This window comes from Stegostoma tigrinum, chromosome 3 (assembly GCF_030684315.1).
Source record: "Stegostoma tigrinum isolate sSteTig4 chromosome 3, sSteTig4.hap1, whole genome shotgun sequence".
Classification (NCBI taxonomy): domain Eukaryota; kingdom Metazoa; phylum Chordata; class Chondrichthyes; order Orectolobiformes; family Stegostomatidae; genus Stegostoma; species Stegostoma tigrinum.
In genome coordinates, this window is record NC_081356.1 from 88,663,609 (window position 1) to 88,683,437 (window position 19,829).

At 38.1% G+C, this 19,829-nt stretch overlaps 1 protein-coding gene across 7 annotated transcripts in view; it reads left to right on the plus strand.

The window, feature by feature from the left end:
• Nucleotides 1-19,829, plus strand: part of skic3 (SKI3 subunit of superkiller complex) — a 130,885-nt gene that overhangs the window by 22,760 nt on the left and 88,296 nt on the right. For 6 of the 7 annotated variants that reach the window (XM_048528389.2, XM_048528386.2, XM_048528387.2 and 3 more), the window contains 6 exons: nucleotides 1,098-1,241; nucleotides 9,597-9,688; nucleotides 11,541-11,616; nucleotides 13,591-13,731; nucleotides 15,658-15,756; nucleotides 19,610-19,718. In XM_048528389.2, the coding sequence (XP_048384346.1) occupies nucleotides 1,098-1,241; nucleotides 9,597-9,688; nucleotides 11,541-11,616; nucleotides 13,591-13,731; nucleotides 15,658-15,756; nucleotides 19,610-19,718 (661 nt within the window). The remainder of the gene's footprint in view (nucleotides 1-1,097; nucleotides 1,242-9,596; nucleotides 9,689-11,540; nucleotides 11,617-13,590; nucleotides 13,732-15,657; nucleotides 15,757-19,609; nucleotides 19,719-19,829) is intronic. The other variant, XM_048528384.2, reaches the window with a different exon arrangement.

Here is a 19,829-nt window from a genome sequence, read left to right on the forward strand (position 1 = left end):
GTAATTCAATCCCCTACTGTCTACATGGTGTACCTACATGCTGAATTTCTGTTACTTGAATCAAATGTTCCAAGTTTCTCTGATCATCAGCATTTACAAATTTCACCCCTTGTAATAAAATATTATGCTTTGTTGTCCTTAATACCAACGTGAAATACTTCATATTTCCTACAATGTATTCCTTTTGCTACCTTTATTACTCATATGTTTACATGTGTATATCTCTTTACAGCTTGTCTGTCGTTATTTTGTCACTTCATGTAATTCATCAATGTAGATCGTAAGTAGTTGAGAACCCAGCACTAATCCTAGTGGCACTCCACTAATTATAGCCTGTCAACTTGAAAAAGCCCCATTTATTCCTTCTCACTGCTTCATGTGTGTTAATCAATCCTTTTTTTTTTCAGATGTAGTGCTGTTAACATGACACATAGAAGATGCATATTTGTAATGACCTGTGTAAATGCACTTTCTAGTAAAGTCACTGCATAATTGCTGGAAGAGGGCTGAAATGGTGTAAACACCAATTGTGGTGACCCGTGGTTGGTGAAGCTAGCTTTTTTCTATCCTGAAGGTGCTTTACTGAAATTAAAATAAAATTTTCCTCATAACTTTTTATTGGTGCACTGTTTTGCTCATTTATGACAGTGAAATTTACATGTCTTTGGAAATCCAGTATTGGCCATCAGCTGTTTGAGCAATTGCAGAAAAGCAGAATACAAAGGAAAGGTTGACTGACACGCCTTAGCTCAGCCTGAAAAAAAATGTGTGCTAAGTCTGAACAGTTTTGATTTCTTACGCCATCCGCCCCTACAGTAATTTATACTGTATACCCACACATCCTTTGAAATGTGATTATACATTTTATCAATGATTTGTAAAGCCAGTGAGAGACTGAAATCATACATCTTATCTGGTTTTGCCTAGCCTGGATTCAAACCTCCAGACTTAAAGGGGAAAAGCTATTGACCAGATTTCAGATAGCTATTTGGATTGTATTGTTTTATATATTTTAAAATTGGAATCAGATTTATAGAAGGAACAATTTGGATCTACCCGGAACAGTTATTTCTTACATTCCTATTCCTACCATGCAGGCTGTGTTGAAACAAGACAAGAATAACTACAATGCCTGGGTTTTTATTGGAGTTGCTGCAGCAGAATTGGAACAACCTGACCAGGCGAAGACTGCGTACAAAAAAGCCACAGAACTTGATCCAGACCAGTTGCTGGCATGGCAGGTAGATAAGCAATTAGGCAAAATTCTCCATAAATAGTGCTATGAATGTGAAATCGTTTCATACAGTATTTAGGTTTATATTTCCTGCTGCACAAACCTTCTGCAGCAGTATTACATGTACAGATAAAATTGAGGCTGGCAAACAGTACAGTAGAGAAACAGTTATTACCATAAAGTACTTGTACTTTGTTAGCTATCTCTTAATGTTGGCAGAAACTTGAGCATTAGTCAAACTGTCAACAAACTAACAACATTTGATCTGTTCAGACATGAATGACATTTTCATTCAACATGAGGGGAAACCTGTGGGTATGTTTTATCAGTAAGATTTTTGAAAACTACACACATGAGAACTGTTGTGGTATTGCTCAATGCCATCTCTCCATTTTGATTGTTTTGCTCCTGGTTTTGTTTTTTTATTTCTCATTTTCTACTTTTCTGTTTTCCTTTTGTTAATATTTTTGATCATAATTGGATGCGATGGAGGGGAAAGAGTGGTATGGATCAGATTTGGATGTCAACAGTTGGCAGCAAGCAAATTGATATAGAGGGAATGTGTAGGCAGTGGTGAGGAGAAGGATGTTGGTTAAAGAACTTTGTGAGTTGAAGTGGAGGATTAGGTGGTACGTGGGATAGAATGAAGTTGAATTGTGTCACTTGTGACCATACAACCTCCCTAAACACTCCTTTTATCGGTGCACAACTTCTGATATTCATCTTAGATGAGAGTCGTTGATCCTCTAAATAAAATTACTTCTCAGCACCAGATTGCGAATTGCCAATTTTTCATTATGTCACTAAAAATAGACAATAACACTACTTAGTGCTTTTAAGTAAAATTGGTCCTTGGCTGATGCTGGAAACTACTGAAGAGAAAATACAATCAGAGATAATGGGAACTGCAGATGCTGGAGATTCCAAGATAATAAGATGTGAGGCTGGATGAACACAGCAGGCCAAGCAGCATCTCAGGAGCACAAAAATACAATCACTTGGGCCCAGTTTACACTGTTTGAACTGCAGCAATATATTTTGAAATGTTTCCTGTGATATAAAAATGAGGTTGTAAAGTTTCTGCTTCAGGTGCAATAGGTGATCTGGCACAAATTGTTTTCTTCAGTCTTGCTTGTATTTATTTCCATATCGCCAAATATAAAATTGATGATGGGCTAGCCCAATTAGGTAGTGTTAAAAACATATACTTTCAATTTAAAGATCTTTTATTGAAGAAAATAGCCATGATATATTTAGGTAGTGACCTACTGCAGTTCATTAATGCAACTGAAATTAGTCAGGAAAAGACATCTTTATCAATATCTAATCCAGTGCTTGTTGATAATTTTAGATAACTATTACAGTTTTTTATGTGAGATTATTTTTGCTCAGGTGATACTTAACTTGACAGTCTTTGGACAGCATATTTTAAGTTTATCAAAGAAACATAGACTTAATAACATAGGCCAATAACTTGTATAAATTCAGCTGGCTGTGCAATTTGTTGAAATGCGGGTCGCATGATTCACATGCTCAGGTTTCCAGTTTGTCTGAAACTGACTAGCTGGGATTACCACGTGGTTCATACAATGCAGATCTTCAAACTTGGTGGCTAGCAACAAAACCTTTTGAAATTGCAATGTTTAGCTCTAGTATGACCACTGTACCATGTAACAGTCCAGCTATTTCTGATTGGTTCCAGCTGTTGCTAGATAAAATTAGTTGTATTCTGTAAGACTGTCAGACCTCAGCATTTCGAACAATACATGAGAGTACATACTCATCAATCAGTTTTTGAGCGCCTTTTCATTCATTAAGCTAGAATCTTTGCAAGGCCATGGTGCACAGTCTCATGGATCTCACTAACATTGCAAAGTATTTTCTTGTTTATATGATCAGCTGAAACTGCATTATATCGTGAGTGAACTTAGGGCTTGGATTAGTACCTGGGAGTATGATATTATTGCTAATACAGAGTCTTGGTTGCGGGAAGGGCAATATTGGCAACTAAACATCCAAGGATATAGAAGCTTCAGGTGGGATAGAGAGCAGGTAAAATGGGTGGACGAGTTGCATTACTGGTCAAAGAGGATATCTCAGCTGTACTGAAGGAGGGCACTATGGAGAACTTGAGCAGTGAGGCAGTATTGGCAGAGCTCAAATAGGAAGGGTGCAGGAACAATGTTGGGGCTGTACTAGAGACCTCCAAACAAGGAACGTGAGATAGAGGCACAAATATGTAGACAGATTATGGAAAAATGTAGGAGCAACAGGGTGGTGGTGAAGGGAGATTTTAACTTTCCCAGCATTGACTAGGTTTCACTTAGTGTTAGGGGGTTACATGGAGCAGAATTTGTAAGGAGTGCCCAGGAGGGTTTTCTAGAGCAATATGTAAATCGTCCAACTGGACCTGGTGTTGGGGAATGAGCCCAGCCAGGTGTTTGAAGTTTTATTAGGGTATTACTTTGGGAATAGTGATCTCAATTCTGTAAGTTTTAGAATACTGATGGACAAAGATGAGAGTGTCCGAAAGGAAACATGCTGAATTGGGGGAAGGCAAACTATAGCAAAATTGAACAGGAGCTGTGGAATGTGGATTGGAAGCAGCTGTTTGAGGGTAAATCCACATTTGATATGTGGGAGGTTTTTAAAGAGAGGTTGATCAGAGTGCAGAACAGGCATTTCCTTGTGAAAATGAGGGATAGAAAGTGCAAGATTAGGGAACAGTGGATGACAGGTGAAATTTTGGGACTATCAAAGAGGGAAAAGGAAGCATACACAAGGTCTAGGTGACTGAAAACAGACAAAACTTTGGTCCTACTTTCCTGATATTCTTCCAGTCTGAAACGAATTAAGAGGGCTAAAAGGGGTCATGAAATATCTTTAACAAACAGAGTTATGGAAAAATCCCAAAGCCTTTTATTCATATACAAGGAGCAAGAGGGTAACTAGAGAAAGGGTAGGCCCACTCTAGGACAAAGGAGAAGTTATGTGAAGAGTCAGAGAAAATGAGTGAGATTCTTAATGAGTACTTTGCATCGGTATTCATTGAAGAGAGGAACATGACTGATGTTGAGGTTAGGGATAAATGTTTGATTATGCTAGGTCAAGTCAGCATAAGTGGGGGGCGGGGGTGGGAAGAGGTAAGCTTTGGGTATTCTAAAAGGCATTAGGGTGAACAGATCCAGATGGGAACTCTCCCAGGTTACTGAGGGAAGTGAGAGAGGAAATAGCTGGGGCCTTAACAGATATCTTTGCAGCATCCTTGAGTGTGGGTTAGGTCCTGGAGGACTGGAGAATTGCTGATGTTGTCCCCTTGTTTAAGAACGGTAGCAAAGATAATCTAGGAAATTATGGACTGGTGAGCCTGATGTCAGTGGTGGAGAAGCTGCTGGAGAAGATACTGAGGGATAGGATCTAGTTATCTTTGGAAGAAAATGGGCTTATTGGTGATAGGCAGCATGATTTTGTGCAGGGAAGGTCATGTCTTACCAACTTGATAGAATTATTTGAGGAAGTGACAAAGTTGATAGATGAGGGAAGAGCTGTGGATGTCATATACATGGATTTCAGTAAAGCATTTGATAAGGTTCCCCATGATAGGCTGATGGAGAAAGTGAAGCCGCATGGAGTCCAGGGTGTACTACCTAGATCGATAGACAACTGGCTGGGCAAGAGGAGACAGAGTTGTCGTGGAAGGGAGTTTCTCAAAATGGAGAAATGTGATCATTGGTGTTCCACAGGGGTCTGCATTGAGACCACAGTTTGTTTGTGATATACATAAATGATCTGGAGGAAGGTATAGATGGTCTGATGAGCAAGATTGCAGATGACACTCAGATTGGAGTAGCAGGTAGTGAAGGAAACTGTCGGAGAATGCAGCAGAATATAGATAGATAGATAGGAGAGTTGGGAGGAGAAATGGCAGATGGAGTTCAATCCAGGCAAATGCGAGATGATGCATTTTGGAAGATCCAATTCAAGAGCGAACTATATGGTAAATGGAAAAGCCCTGGGGAAAATTGATGCACAAGGTCCGTTGTATCCTGAAGGTGGCAACGCATGTTGATAGAATGGTCAAGAAGGCATATGGCATGCTTTAATTCATCAGATGGGGTGTTCAGAACAAGAGTCGGCAGGTCATGTTACCATTGTATAGGACTTTGGTTTGACCACATTTGGAATACTGGTGTACAGTTCTGGTTGCCACATCACCAAAAGGATGTGGATGCTTTGGAGAGGGTGCAGAGTAGGTTCACCAGGATGTAGCCTGGTATGGAAGGCGCTAGCTATGAAGAGAGGTTGAGTAGATTAGGATTATTTGCATTAGAAAGATGAAGGTTGAGGGGGGACCTGATTGAGGCCTAAAAAATCATGAGAGGTAAAGACAGGGTGGATAGCAAGAAGCTTTTTTTCCCTCAGAGTTGGGGACTCAATTACTAGGCGTCACGTTTTCAAGGTGAGCGGGAGAAGAGTTTTTAAGGGAGATATGTGTGGAAACTTCTTTACGCAGAGGGTGGTGGGTGCCTGGAATGCGTTGCCAGTAGAGGTGGGCACGATAGTGCCATTTAAGGTGTATCTAGACAGATACGTGAATGGGTAGGGAGCAGAGGGATACAGATCCTTGGAAAGTAGGCGACAGGTTTAGATAGAGGATCTGGATTGGTGCAGGCTTGGAGGGCCATAGGGCCTGTTCCTGTGCTGTAATTTTCTTTGCTCTTTCTGTGTTCCTGCCTACTTGTTTCATGATTGGTCACGACTTAATACAATATTTTGATCAGTACATGTAGTTAATGCAATGTACAAAATTTCTGTGTTAGTATTAAAATAGTTTCATTGTTAGTTATTACTTTAAATATAATCTAACCACTGCACGTTTAACCATGAGGAAGAATTCAGGATAGTTTCCTGAAATATATTGTGGATCAGACTAGGAATTGGAGTATTTGCATCTGGTAATAATGAAAGTTTAATAAATGAACTAGTAATAAAAGATCCCCTAGGAATCAATAATCCTAGTATGGTAGAATTTAGTGTTCAGTTGAGTATGAAAAACTTTAGTCAAAAAGAACTATGCTACACCTAAATAAGATTTAAATACTTGGAAATGAGGGCAGAGTTGGCTTGAGTGGACTGGGAAAGGAGTTTAGCAGAAAATACAGTTGATGAACAATAGTAGGCTGATTGGCAGCAATAATATATACCGGTGAGGAAGATCCTAGAAAGGGGATAAACTAAACATGGTTAACCAGGAAAGTTAATGACAGGTTTTCTCTTTCAATTTGATACTATGCAATGCAGTAAAGATTAGAGGTGAATCTAAGGATTGAGAGGATTTTTAGAAAGCCAACAAAAGATGACCAAAAAAAAAGAGGGAGAAAATAAATAGGGAAAATTTGCAAATAACATAAAACTGATGGTAAGAGCTAATTTTAAAAAAAAAACAAGGAAAAGGAATAACAACTAGGTAAGAGTGAATGCAGGTCCTCCGAATGAAACTAGGGAAATAATAATGGGAAGCCAAGAAATGACAGAACGGTTTAAGACACTTACCCCAGTCCTTGCTAGTAGCATTCCAGAAGTATGAAATAATCAACGAGCTAAAGGAGGAGGGGGATATGAATACAACAACTGCCACTGGAGAAAAGATACTCCAGAAGCTAATGATGCTAAAGACTGATAAACCCCCTGGATGTTATGGGATGCATCCGAGAATATTGAAAGAATTAGCTACAGAGATAGTGGGTGCACTGGTAGTAATCTTTCAAGAATCCTTGGCTTCTGGAATGGTCTCAATTGAAAAATTGGGAATGTAGCACTCCTACTCAAAACAAAAGGAGAGGATAAAGAAACAGGTAACTATAAGCTAGTTCACATGAACTATATTAATGTGAAAATGTTAGTCTATTCTAACGGAAATAATAGCAAACCATTTAGAGACACACATAATCAAGCAGCCAGCTTGGCTTTGAGGGGGAAAAATGTTTGGCAAATTTATTATAGTTCTTTTGAGGAGTTAACAAGCAGAATGGATAAAGGGGACCCTTTGGATATATTGGGTGATTTGTAAAAGGCATTCAGTGTAATGTCACAGGTTAGTTTGCTTAATAATACAAGAGCCCATGATGTTTGAGGTAGTAGAACATAGAACATAGAACAGTACAGCACAGAACAGGCCCTTCAGCCCACAATGTTGTGCCAACCATTGATCCTCATGTATGCACCCTCAAATTTCTGTGACCATATACATGTCCAGCAGTCTCTTAAATGACCCCAATGACCTTGCTTCCACAACTGCTGCCGGCAACGCATTCCATGCTCTCACAACTCTCTGCGTAAAGAACCTGCCTCTGACATCCCCTCTATACTTTCCACCAACCAGCTTAAAACTATGACCCCTCGTGCTAGCCATTTCTGCCCTGGGAAATAGTCTCTGGCTATCAACTCTATCTATGCCTCTCATTATCTTGTATACCTCAATTAGGTCCCCTCTCCTCCTCCTTTTCTCCAATGAAAAGAGACCAAGCTCAGTCAACCTCTCTTCATAAGATAAGCCCTCCAGTCCAGGCAGCATCCTGGTAAACCTCCTCTGAATCCTCTCCAAAGCATCCACATCTTTCCTATAATAGGGCGCCCAGAACTGGACGCAGTATATTAGAATAGGTAGAGGATTGCTGAACTAACAGAAGACAGAGTTGAAATAAAGGGGGCAATCAGTCAACAGTGCCTGAGCTAAAATTTTAACAAAGCTTTCTGGCTAACTATCATTTTCTGACTGGTGCATTTACCTCTACCAATCTGAGTCCACTTGCAAACGAATCAACACTCTTGGTGAAGTACTTCTTTGAAAATTAGTTAAGCAAATTTTTAAAAGATGACTGCAGTTTTTTTAGAGAAAAACATTTATTTTATAAAACAAATAAAATAAGCTTATTCCATTATATAACAAGACTCAATTACATGTGTTGTCTAGACACTGTGTAACACTGAGATATAGTCTTCATACATTCACACAAATAACATGTATTGTGGTTTCGAAACAACACAAGTTAAAATGTTGGTTAGACAGAATCCAGGTATGTACTTTAATTTAATTAAAGTGTTGTATTCCAAATCTGGCATTGCCAAACAGCAACACGTTTGTTACTTGTTTCAATCTATGTATAAAGTCTTGTCTTGGCTAACGATCTCTAAATTAATGCTAAAAATTGCCTGTTCCATTTGGCTTTAAATGTCCCTGTCAGACCCTCATGGATGGATAGAGTGGTTTTAGTTCTTTATATTGTGGCAACGTAATGTTCAACTGAAATAATCTGAGTCAGAGCTTACTATAAATGTCAGGTGAAAGTTAAATTGCTTACAGTTTTACATTTCATAGCTGCTGTAATCACAATTCAGCATCACTTTAAGAACAGTGGAATGATTGTAAGATTTGGGTTTGTTTGCTTCTTTCAATCTAATTCCATATTGCTTGGAAATATCATTTTTCTTGACATGAACAATAAACCAGACATTTGGATATGAACTTCCAATCTCATGCTGTCTACACTTCATCAAGTACAATCTCTTAGTCTTTTACTTGATGCATTAAAATATTTTTGAGAAGTTTTAGGGAAGGGGGAAATTAACCATAAATATAAGAATTTTTAATTCACCAGCTGGGTATTCGTGAGCTGGAGTAAAACAGAGCATAAAAACAAAGTTGCTGGAAAAGCTCAGTAGGTGTGGCAGCATCTGTGAAGGAGAAAACAGAGTTAACATTTCGGGTCTGGTGACCCTTCCTCAGAACCTGTTCTGAGGAAGGGTCACCGGACCTGAAATGTTAACTGTTTTCTCATTCACAGATGCTGCCAGACCCGCTGAGCTTTTCCAGCAACTTTGTTTTTGTCCCTGATTTACAACATCCACAGTCTTCTTGGTTTTTAAAACAGGGCATAGTGGGTGATCTTTTTGGAGTAGCTGTGATGTACGGAGGCTGAATGCTTTAGCAAGTGAACATTGTGATTAAGTCAAATGACAAGTTCACATGGTAACGACCTGGATAGAGGTTTAAGCAATATGCAGTAAGACTTAAAATGTTGCAGTAATGCAAGTAGATTGCCTTTGTGACGGACATGTTATAGTGTTGAATTCTCAGCCAGAATTGAATAAGATGTTAAAATAGTGTCAAGTATGGTTCAGCTGAGCATCGTCTAGAAAATCTCGTCTACCACACCCACCCCACTCAACTCTTCAAAAAAACCAGCAATTGTAAAATTCAGGAGCAAAAATACATAAATTTTCTTCCACAAATTCTAATAATTTGTCTTTGTGCAAGCAGTGTGAGGAGGAACTAGACTATAATGACTTGTTTTCTTTTCAGGGGCTGCTAAATCTTTGTGAGAAGAACAATACGTCTGACAACAAGCATGAGCTGTTGGGAATTTATCAGAAGCTAATGAAATTGTATGAAAGGTAGTCTGTTTGAATCAGTTGAACTTGTGTTTGTGTGATGATGAGTTTGTCTATCCAAGTTTGCTTTGGAGCTTTTGCTTTTGTTTGTTCATTTGTCTTTCTGCTCCTGAAAAGACGGAATGTTTGTTGAGAGAAGTGTTACTTAAATATTGAATTCAAATATACAGCTTCATTCAACAATCTATTTTAATTTATCGTTCTTGCCACTCTTTAATTCACTTCTTGTTCTGCAGAATTGATTATATCTGTTGCTCCCAATTTTTAAAAAAACTTGCTAATTTCCACAGAATCACATTCAAAAGAAATAATATTACTATACTTTCAGGTTTCCCTTTTAACGTTACGCTGTAATTCACTAACTAGGAGAAACTTGCTATAGGTATATAAAGTTCTAAAAGTTACATTTGCAACTGCTATCCAAATGTTGGCTGTCCCCAAAAGGGAAAGATCTATATTTGACTGTGAATGTAGTAGTGCCTTAGTATGTGGTTACTTATATAGAGCAAGTAGTCAGGCTAGTTTGGAATATCAGGCGTTAGTGACCTATGTAGACCATCTGTCAACATTAGGAATAGTATTAGCCAAAATGGCAAGTCACAAACATGATTTTGTGAACTAGAATTGACTGATTTTGGAGTAAAAATGAGGTATTACAAGTTATCTTCTAGCCAGTGCTCTAATATGCCCTACTAAATTCCTGTGTTGCTCCCACAAATAAGCAAATTGCCTGAAGAAATCCTAGGACCATTTTGTATAATGGCACAATGGTGATAAGGTGAAATTTCTTCAGAGATTGTAGAAACAGGCTGATAAATGTGGCAACTTGCTTTCACTATGTAAATTTGTGATATTTATCACCTACTTAGGGGGCTTACCTTGTTCTCATAGAAGTCTGTGGCTAGACCAATGGCTTATAAAGGTAGTTTTATCATAACTATTTACGTAGAAGTTCATTCAGCTTTCAAATGCATTATTCTGTTGTTACCAAGCCTAACAAAACAAAACAAGTAATATTCTTCAGTAACACAATGCTGCTGTTAAGTCAAGAAAGACATTTTCTTTATTTCACAAGTAAATATTGAGGCTTATAACTTTCACTGCCAGTGTGATGCCACATGTATAAAGGTTGTACTAATCAGCATGTCACTGTGTTTTGTAACAGTCAGAAAATTGACTAAACTGAAACAGCCTGGATTTGCACAACTCGGTGTCCAATTTCTGATGTGATTTTATGATTGACCAACACTTTGCAAAACAATCCAGATTGTGTTTAAAAATTACACTACCAACCAGTTTAGTATCATCAGCCAGGCTCTCAATGTGGCTCACATGTGTGCGTTAGATGTTACATATATTCACACACAGGGCCTCCTCCCTTGGGAACAAAGCACATGTCCACACATTGTACACTTTTCAACAAAACAAACGCTGAGTGTGCAATGATTCTCTGGTGCATTCTCCATGGCAGACCTAGACCAACCCAAGTCAGCTTGTCCAGTTTGAACTTAATCAAAAGTTTGACCAGTAACTATTTCCTGGTGCAGTCTTGATGGCAACAACCTGGCCAAAATTGACTTCCCAACCAATTAGTGCCTTTCATGCAATAAAATTTGTTGTCCCTTTGAAATTTGGTGTTTTGATTCTGTCCTAATGAGTTCGAGTCAAAAAGCTTTGGCACCAGGTCTGCTTTGTTTTGGTAACAGTCCTGTCGTTCTGTACTACCAAAGCATAATTTACTTTTTCCATTCTCAAACCAAATCCAAGTGCTGGCATTATTTATTTTAAGATGCTCCATCAATTATTTGTTATCACCAACATAAAATTTCAAACTTTTTTTTTCCCCATTCTATAGTTCAGACAAACAGAAATGGCATGAAGTCTGCTTAAAGCTAGTTGATCTCTACCATCAAGAAAAGAATTATCTAGAGGTGAGTGAATTTAGATATTGTTGGACATATGTACTCCATTAATATAGGTATGTTAAAAAGCAGAAAAGATGTAGCTGGTTGTGAATTTCCTGGATTGAAAACAATTGTTACTACTTTTTTGGAACATGAATTCTTCAGTTTAGTATGTGTCATGATCAGCTTGCATTTTACACAAAGTCAAATGACTTTAAAGAAAAAGTCCAAGAATGCTTTCAGGGAGTTAAGCGAAGGTATTTATGACCTTTTAATTGCTGGAAAACCTAGCCTCAGAAAAGATTACAAGGAGACTCTCTGCTAATCGTCCCTTGGCAACTCTTTCTGGACTCTTATTTCCGTTCCACCCATTTGGTTGGACAGAAAATAAGAAAATCCAGGAATAGTAACTGTCTCCCCCTCTCTGTGTCACCCATGCTCTGTCTGACATCCTTTCCTCCCTCTCTCTGTCAGTTAAAGTAAAAACCTTATAAAGTTTCCAAACATCAGGATTTCTGACCTTCTTAAATCCTGAAAAGCTGAACTGTAACCAATTTGTAAAGACTATCTGGTCCAACTTGATTTCAACCTGAACTGAAGGTTTTCCATCTGACTTGTCTGTTAGCAATTCAGTTTGTCAATGGGAAACTTTGGGCCGTGAGAATTCATGAAATTCTATCCTTTCTTCAGAACCATGGTTGGCACAGATATTTATTTTCTTTTGCCTTTTTTGATTTCAAAAAAATATCATTGCTATAGAATCTGTTGTCTTTTGTGTTACTTAGATATGTCTGTTTGGGATTAAGGGAATCTCATTCTAATTCTGATCTAGATTTTAGATATTCACCAGTGTTTGCCATTTGTTTTAAGAATGGGTTTTGTGTTGTATTAAGTAGATTATTTTACATTAACTAAAGAAGTCTAGTGAGCCCCTCTGGTCATTTTGGTGATTGTATGAAAACATTTTCCCTGGTGCAACTGGTGGGGTGAAGGGACTTGTTTACCACCACATTCCTTACAGTCACCATATGGAAGGGGGTCAGAGCTAAATACTTGGACACTCACCAATTACTATTACAGTTAGCTGTTAAAAGATAAAAGGACTGGATTTCTCATTTTAAAAAAAAACTGGGATTGGAAGTAGCTAAAACTTTCATGCAGATGGAGGAATTAACTCTGGCTTAAAAGATTTAGCGGAAACCAAACTAATAGAATTTGCAAATGAGTTAATGTGGCGATGCCGGCAAAAAGCTAAGGCGTTGGCAACGGTTGACACATTAGCTCAGCATTTGGGGATGGTGGAAATACAAGAGTAGGGGCTACACTAAGTGGTGAGTCAATTGAGTGAGCAAGAAGTCAGTTGCAGTTAAAGAAGCTTGAGAATGATAAAGAAATGAAGCAGCTTGAAATTAAAAAGATGCTAAACTGTATAAAACATGAACTTGAGGTAAAAGAAAGTGCGTTTCAGACAAATGAAAAGGAGAGAAAGGTAATACTGAATTACTTCACTGTTTTCTGAGGCACCTTGATGCCATTCCCATTTGAGTGCCATCTTAAGATTAAAGGCGGCTACTCAGATTTAGTTTTGTTATTATTTAAGGCATAGGAACATAATTAAACCCTAGCTAGCAATTTTCAAATGAGAATGAATTGATTATTAAAATTGTTATTAGCTCCTTAGCAATTATTGATTATACTATTTTGCTTTCTGAAGGTAAAATTTTGGGAAAATGTGTAAATGAGTAGCCAGCAGTCCAAGTTTAGTTGAGGAACCTGCATCTCTTCCAAGATGATAGTTTGCAGTGCTGTTGTTAAGAAAATACTTCAACTAGAATTATGACTTTTCCCATTCCATTTATTCTGATGCTTTACAACTTGAGCCATCTATTCCAATCCCACTCTCCTGCTTACTGTCCGTTTATCATCATTGCTCTTTAATGTTAGTGTATTTGCTGTAATTCCTCAAACTGTGTTTCAGCACTGATAACTCATCTGTTGTAGGTTGCCAAAACATGGAGTCGATTGATACAGCTAAAACAAATGGACGGAGCTAGTAAACAAGAGCTTCATCAGATGTGGAGGAAGATGATCCAGTTACTTGCAGACAAAGTAGAGAGTCAGGATAATGAAACCCAGCAGCTGGTAAAAACTTTTTGTGCATATTAATATGATGTCTGTTATAAGTAATTCAATTTCATAAGTTTTCAAATGACTAATATACCACTTGAAAATATTGTGTTCAATTTAGTTTCCCCTTGAAGGGATGAAATGCATAATTTAACATTTGGCAGGGGGGAAAGTTTAACTCAGCTGTTTACTGGTACAGGATTGAAAGTTGTGGTTAATGTTTTTAGAACGAAACTCCTAACCATTTTGTACAGTGACAAAAACTGTGAAAGAAGTCTTCTGACAATGGGATGGGTTTGTTTCCCAGTCTGAAAAACCAGAGACAAGTATTTTACCTTTTTCCTTTTCCTGTGTACTTACACTTTTGCACACCAGGGATATGCTTGAATGGTGGACCAGTGAACTCTCAGTAACAATTAGTTTTGCTTGTTAATTCCCTTGTTCAGTGAGTTTATTCACAGCCTCAAACTTAATAGAATCCCTCTCAGTTCTGGAATATAATTATGGATGTAGCTACCAACATGTGCCTTGAAGTAGAATTTGTCCTAAAGCTTGAAGAAAATAGCATTCAGCCAGTGAAGAGGCTGGTTAATTCAACAAGCAGTTTTCTTCATTCAACAGCCACTGTGTTGATTGAAATACATGATCAGTTGGAACCGTACATATCCAAAAATCCACTATAATCTTTCAGATATATACAAAATGCTGTATTTCATTAAAGAATTTTGAAACTATAGGATCATATAAATTTAGTGTAGAAAAATGAAATAAATTTTTTTGAAGATATTGTTCATAGCTTAAATGGGCAAAAGCACCTTATCAAAATAAATTTAGTCATCAGCACTCACCTTAAATCTTGCTCTTGATTTTTTCAAATGTCTCTCGAACCAGTTAAATATAGTATTGAAATAGCTACAATTCGATTAACTGACCATGATATTTTTGAATTCAAAATCAATTTTAGGGCCTTCGCTATGATATCCTAAGTCATTCCTCTTATCTGTAATACATATGGGTTTTGACATAACAAGCAAAGATAACTTTACAATTTGTAAAGCTTGGATTGTATGTGTCTTGTCCTTGTGTAGGTGGCAAAAAAGCTGAGACTGTAAGAAATTAATATTTGCAAACCAAAGACAAATATCATGTGATCGAATGTTTGTGATTGACCTTCAAGGATTATGTCAATATGTTTTTCACCCTTAGCTGAAACTGATGTGTTTTTGACGTTGTACTGAGTCAGAGGCAACACCTCTATGACTTATTACAATGATGGCAAAAATCCATTTTATAGTTGCTGTGAGAGGTTTTCACTTTAAACCAGTAAATATCATAAATTGTGCCGGTTTTCAGATGGCGATGAAACACCCTCCTTAGGATGATTGAAATAAATCTTCTTTTGGCCTTGGGGGGCAAAAAATAATTTGAAGGTCCTGAATAAAAACTACAGATCAAGGCAATTCATTACTGTCGAATTTTGTTAGTTGTCAGTACCTTTTCAGTTTGACTTGGTCGCAATCGAGGTTCCAAGTCAGAAGACTCTTCTTAGATTGAAACTCCACTTTAGAATTTGAGCATATAAACTTGACTAACATGTTGCAGTGCCTGGGGAGTACTGTATTGTTGGAGCATCTTTAGAGTGAAACTTCAAACCCAAATACCATTTATCATCTTACAAGGATGAAAACCATCGCGTTGAATTTGAGCTAGGCAGTTTCCCATTAACTTTCATTCACTATTGTTCAGTAGATTACGTTATTTAATTGTTTCTGGAACTTTGCTAAGATAAATTTGATCACTGTTTTTGGCTACATTATGAGTGATTATATTGCATATTTTGCTATGTAGTCCTTTAGGACATCTGAAATTATGAAAGATGTTACAGAAATGTAATGATTTTTAAAATTCTAATGTGCTACTAATTCTTTGTTCTTTGTGTAGTTGATAACAGCTTTTGAAAATGTCCTTTCTTCCATGGACAAGATTCCAAGTGATAGCCATCAGAAACTTTCCACCGATTATGTCAAATTTCTATCAAAGGTAAGCCTTTTTTCACTTGTTCACAAACTGTGATTACTTGTGGTGAGGCCAGGATGTATTGTCCATCTCTAACTGTCCATTGAGAAGTTGGTGATGATGTGTGTTCTTGAACTGCTGAAGTCTTCATGGTAAAGGTCATTCCATGGCACTGTTAGGAAATTCCTACATTTTGACTCCTCAATGGAGAAGGAATGTGCTGTTTTCCAACTTGGGATGCTTTGGGACTTGGAGAGAAATTTAATATATGATGGTTGCATTTGCTACCTGTCTGTTCCTGGCTGGCATAAATTGAGTTTGGCAGGTGCAGTCAGAAGCACATTGACACATTGCTGCAGCATACTCACTACTGTTGTTTTGGGCTGTAATACTATAAACGATACACAACATGGCATTTTGGACCATTACAAGAAACAAGTGTTTAAGCTGATGGATGTTGTGCAGTTCAAGTGGGCTGCTTTGTCATGGATGCTATCAAAGTTGACGAATACCTTGACTATTACAAGATGTGGTAGTACAAAACCTATGTGACCAGACCATTTTATTAGGAACAGAGGTAGGCCAGTTGATCCTTTTAAAACTTGCTCCACCACCTAATGACATCACGATTGATTTGATTGTATTCGCGATTCCATTTTCATGACTGTACCACTCCCCATATCCTCTTGGTATCCTACAAGTACCAAGTTCCCACAAGTTTTTTTTTAAATCTTTTAATAAGATCACTCCTGAATTTTATCGACTCCAATAAACATAACCTGTTCAACCTTTCTTAGAGAGCCTTTCATCCCAGGAGTGGGTTGAATTAATTTTCTCTGAACTGCTTTCACAATTCTATCCTTTCTCAAACAAGCATTGCTAACCCCAGGATCTGGTTGGTGGAGAATTAAAAGTTGGTGCGTCCATTCACTGGCAGGGGAAAGGTGGTTGAACACTTGTTTTCTAAGGGATGGACCTCTCCTGGTGCTTGTGTATAAACTTCTCATTTAATAGCCTCTAGTTAAATGTTAAACAGGACCTTCTGCATGGGACCACTGACTGCTTTACTATCTGAGGAGTTAGGAGTGGTGCTGAACAATGTATAACCGTTGGTGAAAATACCCACGCATGATGTTATATTGGATAGAAGGCCTTGATGAAGGAGCTGGTGGTGTTGGGTCTAGGAGCTACAACAGCAAAAGGAATGAACAGTCTTAAACAACCACAGTATCTTCATTTTGTTGTACTGCAGCCATTTCCAGAATTTTGGGAGTTTCAGGAGTTTGACCCACTAATGTCAAGGTAGTGTGTGGCTTAGAGGGAAGCTTCCAATTTGTGATGTTCCCATGCAGCTGTTGACCAAGGTGCTATTGGAGGAAGCTTTGTATTTTTCTGCAGTTCATTATAAAGATTGTACACACTACTGCCACTGTGCAATGGAGATGATGGCTGTGAAGCTTGAAGTTGGTGGATGGATTGCCATCCAATCAGGCTGCTTGTCTTGGGTGAAGTTGAAGCTTTCAGTGTTGTTGGACCTGCACCGATTCAAGCAAAGAGTGTGTTCCGTTGCACTCTCCAACCTCTTACTTTGTCCACCATCTACAAAGTATGGGGAATCAGGAGGTGAGTTACTTACTGCAGTATTACGAGAAACTGATGTGCTCTTTTAGCCACAGTATTTATGTTGCTGATCCGGTTCACTTTCACTCCATGGTAACCCCCAGGATGTTGGTCGTTGGAGATTCAGCGGTGGTACTGTTATTGAATATCCAAGGGTGATAGTTAGATTCTCTCTAATTGGAGATGGTCATTGCCTGGGACTTGTGTGGAGAGACAGTTACTTGCCACTTATCAGCCCAAGTCTAAATGTTGTCTAGATCTTGCTGCATATAGACATTGACTCCAGAGATACTGAAGTCATCCTAAATAGTGCTGATCGTTATACAGTCATAAGTGAACATTCTACTTATGACCTTATGAAGAGAAGGTCATTGATGAAGCAGCTGAAAATGGTTGATCTTAGGACAACATCATTCTGAGGAACTTGTGCAGTGATGCCCTGGGTGTAAGATGATTGACCAACGACCATTACTGTCTTCCTTTGTATCAGGTATGACCTCAACCAAGAGAGCATTTCCACCCTAATTGCCATTAACCTAATATTGCTAGGGCTTCTTGATGCCCTTCTCTGTCATGTGCTGCTTTGTGTTAAAGACAGTCAGTCATATGTCAGCTCTGGAGTCAGCCCTTTTGTCCAGAAAGAACCAACGCTGCAATGAGGTCAGGAGTCAAGTGATCTTGATGGATCCCAAACTGAGCGACAATGAGCAAATAATTCGTTAGCTTTTACAGTTTGGCATTATCCAAGAGCCCTTGCATCACTTTGTTAATGATCAACAGTAGACTCATAAGGTAGTAGTTGGCTAGGTTGTATCTGTTTTGCTTTTTGTCTGCATAATATGCCTGACAGTTTTCCATATTGAGATCGATGCCTCCGTTGTATCTGTACTGAAACATCTTTTGATAGGGTATCGCAACTACTATAGGGCAAGTCTTCGGTACTACTGTTGGAGTATTGTAAGGGCATATAGCCTTTGTAGTATCAAATGGCTACAAGCATTTCTGATATCACGTGGAGTGAAATTGAGTCGGTTGACATCTAGATTTGCGATACAGGAATCTTCAGATCGAGGCAGAAATTGATTATTTATTTGGCACATGTGGCTAGCAACGGATGCAAATACTTCAGCCTTGTTTTATGCACTGATGCGCTGGCCACCCCATGGTGTTGAGAGTGGGGATGTTTGTGTTGCTTCCATCTCCTGTTTGTTGTTTCAATTGTCCAGTGCCATTCATGTATGGATGTGGCAGAACTGTAGAGTTTTTAGATCTAATCTGTTGTTTGTGGGATCACTTTACCCTGTTCATTGCTTCTTCCTTCTACTGTTTGGCATGCGAATAGTCCTATGCTGCATCTTCACCAGGTTGACATCTCATTTTTAGGTATGTCTGATACTGCTTCTGGCATGCTGTCCTGCAGCCTTCATTGAACCACTGTTAATCTCCTAACTTGATGGTCTTGGTCGAGCGGGAGATATTCTTGGCAATGAGAACTCTGGGTGTGGTTAAATTTGTTTCTGCTGTTAATGACGCCAGTGCCTCATTGATGCTCAGTTTTGAGTTGCTGGATCCATTCCATGTCTGTCTCATTTCGGATAGTGGTAATGGTTCAAACATGACAGAAGTATCTTCAAAGTGAAGTCAGACTTTGGCTCCACGTACTATATGGTACTCTCTGATGCTATCTGCACTTTCAACAGGTAAATAAATGTTACCCAGTTGATGGTTTCCTAACGACGTGCCACAGACCTAATCTAGCAGCCAACTTGATTAATGTTGTTGTTAACGTTGGTGCTAACGTTGTGATGGAAAGCAGCATCCTCTACCTAGAGTATGTCTATTTCTTCGCCAGTGTTTCATTTGTGAATGTGTGTTCATGGACTATTTGGATGGATAAGCAAATATATAGTTGGTAATACAGAAGTGTTTTAAGCAACTAATGCATTTTGTTTTCATATTGAATCTATAATGATATTTCTTAGGAACCTACTTGATTTTATTTTAAAACGTGAAATAAATAAGGCATATATTTAGTCATTTTAGATACCAGAGAACATGTTTGTATTTTTATTTTATGTTATAGCCATGGTGTATTTGCATTCCACTGATGATGTACTACTTCAGCTTCTGTTATAACACAATCCATGATTTGCGAAATGCCTTACTGTACTTCTACTTTTGTCAAGTTTGTTTAAAATCAGAGCTTTCATAGTTTTAAAAGTATTTACATAATTTCATTAAAAATTCTTTCTTTCAGCTGCCACATGAAGAAAATAAGCTAAAACTAGCATGTGAAACTTTGATAACCCAATATCCTAATTCATCATCTTCACTTGAACTACTTGCCATGCATTTTATCCAGAAAGGTAGTTTTTTTTTGTAATTTTAAATTGATAACTTTTTGGACTATAGACACGCAGTGGTTCAGGTATCTCAAAGCAGTAAAGTTACCATAATTTTACACAAATTGTCAGCCT